This window comes from Callorhinchus milii, unplaced genomic scaffold (assembly GCF_018977255.1).
Source record: "Callorhinchus milii isolate IMCB2004 unplaced genomic scaffold, IMCB_Cmil_1.0 Scaffold13, whole genome shotgun sequence".
Lineage (NCBI taxonomy): Eukaryota > Metazoa > Chordata > Chondrichthyes > Chimaeriformes > Callorhinchidae > Callorhinchus > Callorhinchus milii.
The window spans coordinates 18272419-18289166 of NW_024704754.1; the positions used below are offsets into that span (position 1 = coordinate 18272419).

The 16748-nt window shown below is 49.5% G+C and overlaps 1 protein-coding gene across 2 annotated transcripts in view; it reads left to right on the forward strand.

Moving 5' to 3' along the window:
• The first annotated feature begins 4757 nt into the window (after positions 1-4757).
• LOC103184115 (protein diaphanous homolog 1) overlaps positions 4758-16748 on the forward strand; it is a 120344-nt gene continuing 108353 nt past the window's right edge. For both annotated transcript variants that reach the window (XM_042339834.1, XM_042339835.1), the window contains exon 1: positions 4758-4960. In XM_042339834.1, the coding sequence (XP_042195768.1) occupies positions 4826-4960 (135 nt within the window). In that variant the 5' untranslated portion in view covers positions 4758-4825. The remainder of the gene's footprint in view (positions 4961-16748) is intronic.

Sequence of the window (16748 nt, forward strand, 5' to 3'; positions counted from 1 at the left end):
TAATATTGGGGTGGGCGGTGGGGGGGGCAGAGTGTGCACTGGGGGTAACTGCTGGAGTTTAACCAGCTAATCTACAAAGCCCTTCGCACCCTGGCACCTCCCTGCCTTGAGGTGTTTTCTCCCCACTGCATTACCCGCTGCTTCCGCTCAGCCAACTCCGGCCTCCTGCTTGTCCCTCGGCCCCTCCGCTCCACCATCAAGAACCGTGCTTCAAGCCGCACCCCGAATGTTTGGAACTTTCTCCCCCAATCCCTCCACCTCGCCCCCTCCTTCCCCTAGCTTACATCACAACTGAAGACCTTCCTCTTTGACCGTGCCCACGGTCACCTCCACCCTTTCCATGGCTCGGCATCAGGCTCCGTCACTGTCAAGCGGTCCAAGATGCTGCCCTGCATGAAGGGCGCTGTCAAAGTTGTTGTTAGAGTCAACAGGGGTGTACACACTACATAAAGGTGAAAGTATAATGAGCAGGAATCTTCAGGATGTGAAATGAAAAACAGGAACTGCACGAGGTGCGGGGGTGGGAGAAAGATACCACCAATGAATTGGACCGATTCTCAATAACACACACCTCGAACGTATGGCCTGACATCCTATCGGAAGCTTTGCTGAAACGTGTCTCCTCCAGCCAGGGCTCAGAAGCACAAGTCCGACTAGACTGAAACACATTTGCTTTCCTCGCATGGATTCTGTACGACTAACAAACAAAATGTGCTTGCTCCATTTTCTGACTGAAGCTTGCAAGAGAATGGTTGAGTTGGTTGCCGATGGGAATTCGCTCAAGAGATGATGCTGTTGCAAAATAAGCTGCTGGCGTTTTCCAAAGGCAAACGAACTGAAAGGCAGGGAGTGAAATTCAAGGATACAGGAGTTCACAATCTGAACGATATTCCACTCAGCATCAGTCCTCTTGTTGAAAAGAATTGGTTCGTACTGAAAGCTTTGAAATGCTGCCAGTTCCAGGATCCACATCAAGGGCAGAGAAAGATGCTTGTCCAGCCTAGTTTGCAGTTAGAGTCTTTGCTTCAAGACATCGTGGATAATTTAGCTGACTGGCGCTTTGAATATTGACGTGCAGCCTTCTCAGAAGCAAAAGGACTTTGTAATGAATTTTTCCCCCTAAACTCCAAGGGACGAGTATTTTACATTGCAAATATTTTTTTCCCCATTGGCGTCATTGCCCTTGATAAATAATGTTGAGAACTGAGTACGTTTCAGTGTTGACCTCATAGAACCTCATCATGTCATTGAGACGTCTCAAAGCGCTTCGCAGAATATACTGTAAAGTGGACTTATTTGTGTATTTGGAGGGGAGAGGGGGAGGGACCTGGCAGCCAATTGCACAAAAGCAGTGCCCCACAAACAGTCGTGGGTTGAAGTGACCAATTTTTTTTTGGAGGGGTTATTACACCCCCGGAAAGTGATCCACCAGTTGACTGACAACCGGCCAAGTTCCGCAGAGCTTTTACGCTGCTCGTTAACAAGGTTCGTTTATGCATTGCTTAAAAAGAACATGACTGCTCCAGAAGGGAATGACCCCCAAATGAATGTCACCTTTATTTTTTTTGCACCTAACAGATATTTCAACGCACAAAATATTTCACCTTCAACTTCAAGGCCTGGGAAGTGAGTGTGAAGTGGACAGTGATTCCACTTGGCACTTTCAAAACGAAGCAGGAATAGTCAACGCCAATGTTTCATTGAAAGTGAATTGAAATTTCCAGAATCCGTAAGATCCCGACCAAGTGTTCAAAGCTGAGATTTGTGGCAATATTCTCAGATGAACCTATATTTGGCCTCTTCGATTTTTATTATGCTGAAGAATTCTCACTTGCCTCTTGAGTTTAGTGAACTGTGAAATGATTTGAAACTAAGGTGGTGTTCTGCAGTTATTGTTGTATTTATTTTTAGTGGAAGTCCTCTTCCAACCTCTACCTAATCACAACAGCTAGCATTTACACAGCCGCCTTTGTGCAGGGCAGTGTCTCTGAGCGCTTAACAGTGGCGGAGCCTGACTCCGAGCCGGGGGGGGAGGGGAGGAGATAACCATAAGCACGGTCGAAGAGGAAGGTCTTCGGTTGTGAACTAAAAAGAGGGGAAGGAGGGGGCAAGGCGGAGAGATTGGGGGAGAGACTTCCAAAGCTTCGGGGGGGGGGGTAATGGCTGAAAGTGCAGCCGCCGATGGAGGAGCGGAGAGGACAAGGGACAAGTAGGACACCAGAGCCAGCCGAGCGGAGGCAGCGGGGAGCGGAGTGGGGAGAAAGCAACGCTAACGCATGACAATAATTTCTCCTCACGTGAAGAACCGTTGTAATTATATGAGCAAATGTTCACCCTACGTGGGAATCGCGTCCGGGTCCTCTCGCCTGCGAGGGGAGCGCTCTACCCAATACTCTATAGGAGTCAAAATCTACGCCGTTCTTTCTCAAGGGCTTTTCTTGTCTAACAGTAGTGAGATTCCACTGTCGTCCCCCTTTTCTCTGTAAGGCAATAACTGACCTTTGTTCTTGTGAGAACTGTGTCTTAATAGTCCTTTTCTTTCTTTACCAGTGGGAGCTTCAGATGGAAAACATGCCGTACAGTCGAAGTTCGTAACCCAATATCTGCTCGAAATGCAGACTCAATTCTCGTCAGTTCTCGCAGTAACTTGCGATGCTATTAAACCTCTGGCGAGAGCAATCCGGAGCGGACAGTGTAGTATTAATTTAGCTTCCTGCTCCCAGTTGTTCTTCTGCTCCAAGCTGTGTTGATTATTTCCAGCGGCGGTGAAAGAGGCTGAAGAAAGAGACCGAAATTCTGTATGCTGCGGATTTAGTGGTGGGGGGGGGGGGGGGGGGGGGGGGGGTGGAAGGGCACGGTTGTAGCCTTCTGCTGTAAATAAATTACGCTTTACGATGCACGCATTTATTTGATGACTTGAATTGAATCAAGTCGCTTAGATGGCTGGACAATTAAACACCTTGTACGCCCCCGTAACCGACAATGGTTTCTTTATTGATTTGCACTCCCGGCGGCTCTCGGCGTCAGAGACCTTTATGGCCGGGACCCTTTTGCACGACGCCTCAAACACAAGCTCAGTTGACGGAATGCGCTCTTCATCCTGGACAGACACAACAAAATACATTGCTCGCGGCTGTTTACTGCGCACGCGTTGGCCGCTGTACTGGAGACGACAAATAGCCGCTTCGGTTTACAGCAATTTTATTTGGAGCACCTCTTGAGTTTGTTTCGAAGATACAGGAGTATTATTAAAGGAACAACTGCAGTGCAATAAAAAACAGGAACGTAATAGAGAAAAGCCGTGTAACTGCAAAACCCTATTGCCTGCGTGCGCGTGCGTGTCTGTGTGCGCGTGTGTGTCTGTGTGCGCGTGTGTGTCTGTGCGCGCGTGTGTGTCTATGTGCGTGTGTGTGTCTGTGTGTGCGTGTGTGTCTGTGTGTGTCTGTGCGCGCGTGTGTGTCTATGTGCGTGTGCGTGTCTGTGTGCGCGTGTGTCTGTGCGCGCGTGTGTGTCTATGTGCGTGTGTGTGTCTGTGTGTGCGCGTGCGCGCGTTGTGCGTCTCTGTGTGCTAAATACAGCAACAATAACTTGCATTTACACAGCGCCCTTCATGACCGGGGGGGGGGGGGGGTTGGGCTCATATACAGAGTGCGCAGTGTGAGCGTAGGCTGCGTGATGTGTGTCACTCTGCGTGTCAACCCGCTCGCTACAACGGTGACACACGCTGTACGCGCGCAGGCTCGCGCGCGCACAATGATATGCAGCACATACAGTGTGTACACACAGCACAGACTGCACGGTGTGAGCTGTGCGCTGCAGTGTACTGACGCCGGGTCACTGTGCAGTCGTGTGCGCTCTGTGTCCACTCTCTCTGTGTGCTCTGTACCCCCCCCCCACCCCCGCCCCTCTCAGTGGCTGTGTACCCCCCCTCTCTCTCAGTGCCTCCCCCCCTCTCTCAGTGGCTGTGTGTCCCCCCCCTCTCAGTGCGCCCCCCCTCTCTCAGTGCCCCCCCCCCCTCTCTCAGTGGCTGTGTACCCCCCTCTCAGTGTCCCCCCCTCTCAGTGTCCCCCCCCTCTCTCAGTGTCACCCTCCCCCTCTCTCAGTGCCCCCCCCTCTCTCAGTGGCTGTGTCCCCCCCCCCCCTCTCAGTGGCTGTGTCCCCCCCCCCCCCCTCTCAGTGTCCCTCCCCCCACCCCCTCTCAGTGGCTGTGTTCCCCCCCCCCCTCAGTGTCCCCCCTCTCTCAGTGTCCCCCCCTCTCTCAGTGTCACCCTCCCCCCTCTCAGTGCCCCCCCCCTCTCTCAGTGGCTGTGTCCCCCCCCCCCCTCTCTCAGTGTCCCCCCTCTCTCAGTGCCCCCCCCGTCTCTCAGTGGCTGTACACACTCACTCAGTGCTGAGAGCCTCCCTGTTGAAGGGGTGACCCCCCCCCCCCACCAACCCCAGCCAAGCCCGCCCCCTGACCCCACAACCCAGCCCCGCCCACCCTGACCCCCACCTTAGCCCCGCCCACCATGCGACTGCGGCCCCGCCCATCCCAATATAGCCCCGCCCCCCACCACAGCGTCCCACATGGCCACGCCCCTCACAGCCACGCCCCCACACCACAGCCACGCCCCCACACCACAGCCACGCCCCCACATAGCCCCGCCCCGCACCACAGCCACGCCCCCCACATAGCCCCGCCCCCCCTGCCCCCCCCTCTCTCTGTGTCTGTGCTGATCCCCTCCTGATTCCCCGCCTCTCTCTCTCTCTCTCTCACTCACTCAGTCACTCACTCTCTCCCGTGAGGTCGGCGCCGGGAGCCTGAGCGCTAGGCCCGGGGCTGAGGATGGAGTGGCAGCGCGGGGACCCCCAGGCCCAGGCCCAGGCCCAGGGCCCGGCCCGCGGCAAAGACAAGGACAGGGACAGCAAGTCCAGCAAAGCCAAGCGCGGCCTCGAGGAGGGGGAGAGGAGGAGCAAGTTCGTAAGTCACCAAACTCCCCCCTCCCCCTCCTTCACCCTCACCGCCACTCTCACTCACTCTCTCCTTCCTTCACCTTCAGCCACTCTCACTCACTCTCCCCTCTCCCTTCCTCTTCCCTCCTCACCTCACGTCACTCTCACTCCCTCTCTCCTTCCTTCACCTTCACCGCCACTCTCACTCACTCTCCCCCTCTCCCTTCCTCTCTCCCTCCTTCACCCTCACTGTCACTCTCACTCCCTCTCTCCTTCCTTCACCCTCACCGCCACTCTCACTCCCTCTCTCCCTCCTTCACCTTCACTCTCACTCCCTCTCTCCTTCCTTCACCTTCACCGCCACTCTCACTCACTCTCCCCCTCTCCCTTCCTCTCTCCCTCCTTCACCCTCACCGCCACTCTCACTCCCTCTCTCCCTCCTTCACCTTCACTCTCACTCCCTCTCTCCTTCCTTCACCTTCACCGCCACTCTCACTCACTCTCCCCTCTCCCTTCCTCTCTCCCTCCTTCACCCTCACTGTCACTCTCACTCCCTCTCTCCTTCCTTCACCCTCACCGCCACTCTCACTCCCTCTCTCCCTCCTTCACCCTCACCGCCACTCTCACTCCCTCTCTCCCTCCTTCACCCTCACCGCCACTCTCACTCCCTCTCTCCCTCCTTCACCTTCACTGCCACTCTCACTCCCTCTCTCCTTCCTTCACCTTCACCGCCACTCTCACTCACTCTCCCCCTCTACCTTCCTCTCTCCCTCCTTCACCCTCACCGCCACTCTCACTCCCTCTCTCCCTCTCCCTTCCTCTCTCCCTCCTTCACCCTCACCGCCACTCTCACTCCCTCTCTCCCTCTCCCTTCCTCTCTCCCTCCTTCACCCTCACCGCCACTCTCACTCCCTCTCTCCCTCCTTCACCTTCACTCTCACTCCCTCTCTCCTTCCTTCACCTTCACCGCCACTCTCACTCACTCTCCCCCTCTCCCTTCCTCTCTCCCTCCTTCACCCTCACCGCCACTCTCACTCCCTCTCCCCCTCTCCCTTCCTCTCTCCTTCCTTCACCCTCACCGCCACTCTCACTCCCTCTCTCCCTCCTTCACCTTCACTCTCACTCCCTCTCTCCTTCCTTCACCTTCACTGCCACTCTCACTCCTTCCCCCTCTCCCTTCCTCTCTCCCTCCTTCACCCTCACTGTCACTCTCACTCCCTCTCTCCTTCCTTCACCTTCACTGCCACTCTCACTCCCTCTCTCCCTCCTTCACCTTCACCACCACTCTCACTCACTCTCCCCCTCTCCCTTCCTCTCTCCCTCCTTCACCCTCACTGTCACTCTCACTCCCTCTCTCCTTCCTTCACCTTCACTGCCACTCTCACTCCCTCTCTCCTTCCTTCACCCTCACCGCCACTCTCACTCCTTCCCCCTCTCCCTTCCCCTCTCCCTCCTTCACCTTCACTGCCACTCTCACTCACTCTCTCCCTCCTTCACCCTCACCGCCACTCTCACTCCTTCCCCCTCTCCCTTCCTCTCTCCCTCCTTCACCTTCACTGCCACTCTCACTCCCTCTCTCCTTCCTTCACCTTCACTGCCACTCTCACTCACTCTCTCCCTCCTTCACCTTCACCACAACTCTCACTCACTCTCTCCCTCCTTCACCTTCACTGCCACTCTCACTCCTTCCCCCTCTCCCTTCCTATCTCCCTCCTTCACCTTCACTGCCACTCTCACTCCCTCTCCCCCTCCTTCACCTTCACTGCCACTCTCACTCCCTCTCCCCCTCCTTCACCTTCACACCAACTCTCTCTCTCTCTCTGTCTGTCTTTCCCTCTCCTTCTTTCTTCCTTTATTCACTTCACCTTTCATCTCATTCCTTCTTTCTTTCTCCCCTTTCCTTCTTTATTTCTGTCTCTGCCCGTGTGCTGGGGGGGGGGGGGTGGGAGGAGGAGGTTGTGCACTCGCTTACAAGACGCACAGTCACTACACTGAACAGCACAACAACAACAACAACAGCAGCAGCAGCAGTCAGTCTGCTGTCAGTCCAGTCCAGTCCAGTCCAGGCTGACGCTCCAGGGGAGCCGCGGTGGGGGGTCAGCATCCTTCCTTCTTACGGCAGACGGCAAACCTTTACTTAGGTGGACTCTCGAGATCTGGTGACCCGGTTCGGAAAGCGAGGGAAGTCTCTCCCAGTGGTGGGGGTTTTTTTTCCACCCTCCACCGACCGGGCTGGCGCGCGGACCGGCTGCCCGCGGCGTTCGGCCCACCGAGAGGTCACTCGGGCTCGAGAGTAATCACCCGTAAATCGCTTGGAGACCTTGCGACCTTTGGGGTCTCCTCCCTCAGACACCCTCGAACGTTTTGCTTATTTTCTTGCGTTTGGAAAAAAATAAGAGTGATTGTTGTTTTTTTTTTTGACGATTTGCTACCTCCGCCTGTTGCGCTCTTACCAATCGAGGTGCACGCGGGGGCGGGGGGGGGGGTGGGGTGGGGTGGGGGGGGTACTTATCCAAGGTTCTGCTGCATGCCGCCGTTCTATTCTCGTGATGGAAGTGGGTTTCTTTTTATATTTGCTCTTCGTGCCAATGGAGGACGTCCGGCTTAGTATTTCTCGCACTCACTGATTCGCACCTGACTGGCTCTCTCCCCGAGCGCCGTGCATGCTGCTTAAGCGTGATAAGAAGGGCAGATGTATTTAAATTAGCACGAGTCGTATTTTGAGCAAATTATATTTGGGGAGCTGCCACTCAGTAATTATCTTTGGCTACTTCATTCAACTCGAAAATTTCAAGGAACCCTAACCTATTGCGTTAGAAATATTAGTGCCTGTTTGACCGTTGGGTTTGCTTAACAGCCTTCAACAACCCTCACAATATTTCTGATTATCTCAATTGCTGAAGAGATGAGGAAGTTAATGCTTTTCAGTTGCAATTGGAATTTTAAAACGTTCAATTTGAGGAGGATAAGCTCTTTTTGGGGTGGGGTGCGGTCATAATAACATCAATTATTGATGGTTGGATTCAGTGAAAGACTTTTCAATCTCCGCATCTGAATTTCGTGTTGGATGGAAGTCAATTTTATGAGAAAACAATGGGGGAAAAAATTGGAACTTAACTTTTTCTCTGCTCTCTTCTCTCCAGAAGGTGTTTAATACAGTAATAATCCTTGCATTTGATACAGCGCCTTATCACGTGGTTGAGACGTCTCAAAGCGCTTCACAGAATATACTGTAACTCCTTTTCTCTCGTACTCGGGTATTATTCCGATATTGTTCCATAGAAGGCTGTTTGTTGTCCTCATAGTATTTTGGCCAAGTAGCCTTGACTGTGAGTGATGGAAACCCCTTTTGAGTTTTCTCCTCCCTAACCCAGGGTCCTGAGGCCAATCGTAGGCCCTGACTGATATCAATACCAATTGGAACTTGATACTGGGACCTTCTAGTCGACATTGTCCAGCGCTACACCAGTGATGACCCTTCGCCCATCAGGTTAATTGGAGATTCCTAGAGACCTGATTGAATCAAACTTCTGAGTTTCCTGTACACCACATTGTGTTTAACGGGGATTTCCACACGCAAATCAGATCATGGCAACCACCAGCGCTTTCCCTTTTGAAACAGAAACGTCCTCAGACAACCTCTTCTCCAAACTAACTGCAAGACCACAAATCTGTTTACATAGTTGCCGGCAGGCCGGGGCCTTCCGCACAGGCACCCGAGCGAGATGCATACATTGTGGAAAAAAAAATCTTTTTTGGCGTGCTCGTTCTTGTAAAATTTCGACAATCGCAAGCAACGAGAGGACCAGGTGTGACGCTGTCCATCACACTACCTCACTGCGACATACATCTCCCCCCCCCCCCCCCCAGGGAATCCTCAACGCCCCAAAAGAGTTCGGGGCATACAGGTGTACTGAGAATAATCATCTTCAGAATTCCACCTGAGGGTGAAATATGATCGTGGTGGATGATAGTTAATTGTAGGCCATTTGCTGTTCAGAGTTTGCAGTGAGTGAGTGAATGAAGGATCATCAAACCGCTTTGTGAACTAAATATAAAGGGTTTCTTTGTAGTGGAATGTGCAGTGTCTCTGCCATAAACAGGAAGTTACACTGAATTGAGAGCGAGACATTATCTAATCTTCGAGATGAGTTGCAACTCTTTCATTAATAGCTGCACAGTTTAGGTACCAATCCTGTTGCTTTAACACTGCTATTTTCAAGATAACGCTGCTTTTCTTTTTAAAAAAAAAGAGTCCCCGAGTTCTGTTTTGCTTATAAATAAACAAGCGTGATATCAATTTGATAAAGGACACAGGCGTTTCCTCTGTCTTACAAAACCTCTGCAGATTTGACACCTTTCCAAGTTTCTGTGTCACCTGCTAGAGTTATTCATTCTGCCCTGGGCTGGAAGTTTACTGCTCTCCCTTCTCGTCGTGACACTGGGTGTTTCAACACCTTTCCGAAATATCAGTGGTTTAAAGTCTGTTCCGAAAGATGGTACCTCTGAAAATGCGGCACTCAACCTCAGCTGTTGCGCTGGAGTGAGAGCCTACGAGTCCGACAGTGGACAAGTGTACCCTTTATGCTTGTCTCTTGAGTGCATTTATTCGGCATGATCTCATTTCTGCACAGACTAGTTTTTCAGGAATACATTCGAAGGCTATCTATCTGCTGGTTCAGTTATGCGGAATGGTAACTCTTTGTAGAATGGAAGTGTGACGCATAACAATTTAAGTGATCTGTACTTTCTGCCTGATTCCTGAAGTGACGGATGGGGACTTATACTTAGACGAGAAGTCATACAGTCAAGTAGACTATTGTTTAAAAAAAAGGAAGTACAATACTGTGAGTCAGAGGTTCCAGTTTACAAACAGTGGGAATGTGTGGGTTCACATTCCCACTGATCTTTTCCCTGACAGCTCATCCCATTGTTTTCCTGGGGGTGGAGAGAGGGTGGGGGACTATCCCAATGAATCATCTTCGTCACCTTCATCAACTGAAAAATATGACATTGGCGTAGAACGTTNAAAAAAAGTTATAACTCATTTTCTGGCGCAGAACATTCCCCAAGAGCAAGATATGCTGTAAAAACACAGGCCCTATTGCATACTATTTTTTGAAAACTCCTACTGTAAAAATCTTAATAATAAGATAATAACCGTACAGGTTCAAATGGGGCACAGTTGCACAATTGGAGAATTTGCTCGTATATCATTGCACCCGTTGTGCGGATGCCATGGAACCCTACAGTACAGAAGGAGGCCATTCGGCCCATCGCGCCTGTGCCAGCTCTTCGAAAGAGCAATTCAACTTCATACCAAAACGGTTTGAAGCACAGTGCACCAATTGGGAACCGACCGCTCCACACTTAATTGTAAACTGTGCAATGTTAATTGATTATTACCAGCCACTAGGCTTAAGCACATACTTTTGGACTGGTTGTGTACTCTTGTTCTCAACCAAAGCAACGTGCAGCAAATAATTAGCAGATCAGATTCTAAGCTATGAAAGCAATATGCTGAAAGACACAGCAGGTAAATAGTCATTATCTTCCTCGCCTTTAATTTCTTGCTCTGATCCTGTTGTCTTGTGTTTTCTGAAGGTGTTCTTTTAGCTCAACCATTTAATTATGATAATGGTTTCCGTCTCGAGCTTTAGCCTTCCTTGGGTAGGATTATAATAATAATAATTCTTGCATTTGATATAGCGCCTTATCATGTCTTCGAGGTATCTCAAAGCGCTTCGAATATACTGCAAAGTGTATTGACTGTATATTTTGTGGGAGAAAAGCGGCACAATTTATATTACACTTATAGGAACATAGGAACAGGAGTAGGCCATTCAGCCTTTCGAGTCTGTTCTGCCATCCTATAAAATCGTGGTTGATCTGTACCTCAACTCCAATTACCTGCCTTTAGCACCATATTATTATTATTATCCCTTGATACCCTTACCTAGCAAATTACCTATCTATTCACCTCAGTGTTGAACATTTAAATGGATCCAGCATCCGATAATACTCAGATAAATAAGACATTAAGAAACAGAAGCAAAATGCTTCGAAAATCAAACTTATTTTTTGTGCAACAGTTCCGAACATGTGCACTATAGATTTTCTGTCTTTTAACTTGATTTGGATCTATTGCGGTGACTGATTTATCCTTCTTGATCTATCTGCTTGCTCCAAACATGCGCCTGTTCTGTCTGGATTGTGAGAAACAGGCTCTCATTGCTGATGTATTTCGAATAGAGCCTCCAACATTAATGGAGGAAGTGAATGCAGTAACCACAATATCTTCCATTTTAGGCTGATTAAAGTTTGTGATGCAATTAAAATAAGTACACTGAGGTTTGTCCACATTCCATTTGCCGTTCAATCCCTAGACTGCGCTGCCGCGTTTCGCTAATCTCGTTCCCGCAGAATAAATCTTTTTTCTTGGAAACGCAGCTGTTGTTTAAACTCGGCGGTTTAAAACTCCCTCCAGAAATCCTTCTCCTCAAGACTCGTTTCAGCTGATCTGATCATTAGAGTCCTGGCACTGTGGTGCGGGTGTATTTCATCGGCTTAGTTTCCATTTTGCGGGATTTATATGTTAAACTGGCCGACGTATGCTTGAATGCCATCACACTGTGGATCGTGCCACTTAACGTGTTCGTTTTTCATCTTTATATTGACGTGGTATATTTCGTTCTTAGAAGTGTGCTTTTATTTGCTTATATACTGGCATAAGAATTCCAGTCTAAGCCATTTTAAGCGTCCTTCCTTTAAATATCCACCACCGTAACGTTGTGGTATTTAAGTCTTGTTTGGCGGAAACTGGCAGAAATCTTGCACTGCAGTGTCGGAATCCACCGCAGATTCTTATGGATTTACGCAGGTTTCTGCAGACATTTAGATACATAAAATTTCCGATCTTGGATTTACCTCTTTATTGCGTTTTGTTTCAACAACAACTTTCCTTTATACAGCGCTCCCCCCCCCCCCCCCCACCCAGGGTAGCGTCCCAGAGCCCTGAGTTAACGCTCACTGATTTACATTAAGTATTAACTGATAATTACAATCAAAATTGATAGTTAGGGTCAAAAAGTCTGCGGTTTAGAAAACTTGTGTTTGCAAGAAGTGATAGATACACAATTTGAAAACAATTATGTGATGATGGTTTCTGGATTAGAAAAACGCACTTAAAAAAAAGGTCTTTCCATTTCAAGTGTGTAATTTGCGTGAACCGCAATATGCAGAACCGATCTGATCATCGGATTTTGTCCCAAATTCCGAATAAGCACCAGTTTTCAAATTATGTGTAGGGGGGGAATGATACAGTCATTTTATAATGTGCAATCTTTACTTTTCTGTTGATGAAATATTTGCATAAATGTTTGCTGGTGGTATCTATCAGTGTGTACTTTTTTATTTAATATCACTACTTGGAAAATCAACATATTACGCTTTCAATAATTCAATATTTTGATTGTACTTCCGTTGTTTGTTAGATGTGTTGCCTGCAGCTTCTCTGGGCTGCGAAATTGATCTACTCTCGCGTGGGATGTATAATTTATAAGACTCCGAGAAAAACAATATCTCAGTGTACCTGCCAACCAGCCAATTGGGGACACAGCCCGGCGGAAAATAATTGCAGAGTAGACTGAGTGACTTTGACTGCCTTGATAAATGGATTTGAATCCAGGCGACGTTTGTGAGCCTGTGTCAAAATTTCCAAAGGCTGCGATGGGATTAAACTTTGATTGATCTATTGCATCCTTTGCTGTGGATTGTACTGTGGAAGGGCGTGTGAGCGCCTGTGCGTTGAGGTTGTGGTTCCGGTTCCTGTGTTACTCTGGCGCGCAGTTTCTCTTTAGCTCAGGACGGGTGACCTATTTTTTACGTCGGTTTCTTTTCTGTTGAACTGCCCCGAGTGAATGGAGCACTAGTGAACCGTTAACAAACCGTCCCACTACACGCAGTGTGTAACCCGTTTAAAAAAAAACATCTCTACAGTGTGCACTTTTGAAAAGCACTAATATTCTGGCTCGTTTTTAAAAAAAAAATTTAAAAAAATTGGCCATTCTGTTCAATGCGAGATGTTGTTTGGGTTGTGCTTGGATGGAATTTGCTTAAACACAAAAGCTCCTTCTGGAACGTTGCTCAGTTGGTGTTATGCTGTACCACTCGGCACAAGGCATTGGAGCATTCTCTGCATTCTCTGACGTGAGCAGATTGGACGCATTCACGTTTATTGCCATCAAGTGGGAGGCAATGCCTCCTGTTATCCCAAACCTGTTGCTTAACGCATCTTCTGGCATTCCCTTTCAATTTGATGTTGTTTAACGGACGCAATCACAGAAAGGCGCACACATATGAAGTGCCGTTGGCTGCGTGAAACAAAGGGAATGGTGGAAATGCTAAAAGAAGTGACAACAGCAGCTATAACTTGCAATTTACACGGCCCCCCCTCCACGGTGGCAGGGTCTAGGAGGACTTAACGGTGGCGGAGTCTGGCGCCGAGCCGAGGGGCGGGAGGAGGTGACCGTCAGCACAGTCGAAGAGCGAGGTCTTCAGTCGTGATCGAAAAGAGGGGAAAGAGGCGGCAAGGCGGAGGGATTGGGGGAGAGAGTTCCAAAGCTTCGGGGAGTAGTGGCTGAAAGCGCGGCCACCAATAGTGGAGCGGAAGAGGAGGGACAAGCAGGAGGCCAGAGACAGCCGAGCGGAGGCAGCGGGTAGTGGAGTGGGGGGGGGGGGGTAAGCAGGTCGGAGAGGTAGGGGAGTGCCAAGGCATGAAGGGATTTGTAGACGAGTGAGAGGATCTTGAAATCGATCCGTTCTGTGATAGGGAGCCAGTGGAGCCAAGTGAGGGCTGGTGTGATGGAGGGGGTGGCGGGGGGGTACGGTCTCTTTAGTGTGGGCGGCGGTGTTCTGAATCAGTTGTGGGAGGTGGAGCTGGGGACCAGTGAGGAGGGCACTGGGGTAGTGACTCATGCCCTTGAGCGAGGCAGACGTGATCATTGAGAAGTGCTATATTCTTGGCCGAAGAACATTTTCAAGGCAATGAGTTGGGAGTGCGGAGGCAGAAACGCTGAATGAAAGCTTCTGGAATGTTAAATATTGCGGGCGGCAGGGGTCAAGTGAACTTATGTTAGTGTCGGCTCAGTGGTAAACCAGCCCAAAGCCTAATCAGCTGATCGGTATTTGTGAGGGGCCTCTTCGTTTCGGAGCTGTTCTGGGGTGGTGGAAAGCGACCCTTGTTACTGCACGTGGCCTCGCAGAGCAAGACTGCACTCCGTCCGGGCTGACAAGGCAGAATGACTTGTCTTAAGCTGTTGGCTCTTTGCAAAGCAGCAAATGGTGGGGTGTGTTCAGTTTTGTTCTTGCTGTACCGGTGCATCTGTTCCTTCGTAAACCTGCAGTGCTCATGGCCTCTTTGTCTGCCGACTCCAACTCGCGGAGCCTGTGCGGAATCTCAGCGTTTTGTTTCACTCTGAATTCTCCTTTATGACGACAATAATCATCCTTGCATTTGATACCAGCGCCTTATCACGTCATTGAGAACTGCACGAAGCGCTTCACAGGATAGGAGGGATGGAGGGTAGGGAGGGTTGGGGTAGGAGGGATGGAGGGAGGGTTGGGGTAGGAGGGATGGAGGGTAGGGAGGGTTGGAGTAGGAGGGATGAAGGGTAGGGAGGGTTGGGGTAGGAGGGAGGGAGGGTTGGGGTAGGAGGGATGGAGGGTTGGGGTAGGAGGGAGGAGGGGGGGTAGGGAGGGTTGGGGTAGGAGGGAGGGATGGAGGGAGGGTTGGGGTAGGAGGGAGGGAGGGTTGGGGTAGGAGGGAGGATGGAGGGAGTTGGGTTGAGGGAGGAGGGTTGGGGTTAGGAGGAGGATGGAGGGAGGGTTGGGTAGGAGGGAGGGAGGGTTGGGGTAGGAGGGAGGGAGGGTAGGGAGGGTTGGGATGGAAGAAGCGGTTAATAAGAGGGTCTTGAGATTGGTATGGTTGACAATAATGAAGTTGCTGTGTGATTCATGTTCAAGAGCATTGTTCCAGCAGTTGCATCTACATTGAAATGTAATCTTACTTTGGCCCAAGGTAACTTTGCAAGTATTCCTCTTACGGTGCACACTTTTAAGTCTGACCTGCCCTCAAAATTATTGTCTGCATAATGAGGATCACAAGCCCTATTCGCTCCACTTGCTCCCCAACCAGTCTTTAGATAGAATGGGGATTGTAAACATTTCGGCCCCGTTAGACAATTAAACGTAGTACTTTGAGTGAAGTGGACCTGTGAATTATTCTGTGAAGGGTGATCTTGGAAAAGTTACACTGTAGAGCCAGAGAGGAAACTGAAGACGTGGGAGACGAGGCAGACTTGTAACTGTTGCTTAAAATAAAAAGTTCCAACTTTTGATAACCCAAACTGCATTGTTTAATTCAAAAGTCTCATTCCAGTTTCAAAACTTGCGTGACGCTGCTGTGCTGAATTGGCTGCTGCGTTCGGCCCACAACAGTCAATCCACTTTACAGTATATTCTGTGAAGCGCTTTGAGACGTCTCGACAGCGTGATAAGGTGCTGCATCGGATGCAAGGATTATCATTATTAAATTCAACACTACCTCTGTAGAAAATGTTATTTTTGCGATGGTCATTTTACTCTTGAGATGTTTGTTTTTCTCTGTGTCGCTGTGATCACGTGAGCCGGTTGCATTGGTCATGAAGAAAGAGATCCATTTGTTAGCAACTTTGCTCTAAGCTGCTAATACATATCCTGTTTTGCTCAGTGCTTGTTGGCCGGTTCTGCTTGCGTTGTCACTTTCTGAAGTGTAGGTAGAGTTATTGCATTAGCGACCATTTGGCACAGTGTTTCATAGGACTTCATTGGGAATCAAAAAAAAAAACTTGGCAGAGCACTTTCCGAGCCATTTCAAATACAAAGCAGTAAATTATTGGCAAGTGTTCATAGATTTTGCTGAAACGTTCAAATCATAGATCTTACAGCACAGAAGGGGACCATTCCTGTGCCTGTGCCGATTCTTTGGAAGAGCTACCAACTAGTCCCCCACACACACCCACCCCACTCCCTCTTACCCCATAGCTCTGCACATTTGTTCCTGTTTAAGTACCCATCCAATGGCCTTTTTTGAAAGCTATTATCGAATCTGCGTCCACCACCCTTTCAGTTAGTGCATTCCAGACCGTAACAATTCTCTGGGTAACAAAAGAATTCTCCTCGTCTCCCCTCTGATTCTTTTGCCAATTATTTTAAATCTGTGTCCTCTGGTTACCGACCTTACCCGCCAGCGGAAACAGTTTCTCCCCAGCTGCTCTATCAAAACCCATCATCATTTTCAACACGCCTACTAAATGGCCTGTACTCTGATGTTGGTGGTGCATAGTGGGGCGTTTCCATTTTCACAGCACTATACAGGGTAACTTCTATAATTATGCACGAATAACCGAAGAGCACGACCGAAATATGTGCCCCTTCCTCCAGCCCCCGCCCCTTGCGGTCAGAAGCAAAGCCATCTCTCACTTGTTCAGCCTCAGGAAGGTAGTTTCAGGGCATGAAATTAATTGAGCGTGAGATACACAACTGTGCTGTAAGTTTTTAAGAGTGGTATTTGTACTTTTCCCCCAAATAAAGCTTCAGTAAGATGGAATGGTGAGCCCTATACTTTACGTAGCCAGCCACAAAGATGCTCCTAAAGTTATGAATTGATTTTGAAGATCTTGCTCACAAGTGCAATTATCTGTTAATGTTCACAGTTTATTCGGTTTGTAGAGTCAGGAGGCACATATTTTTTTCGATGCCAGTTGTTACGAGCGTAG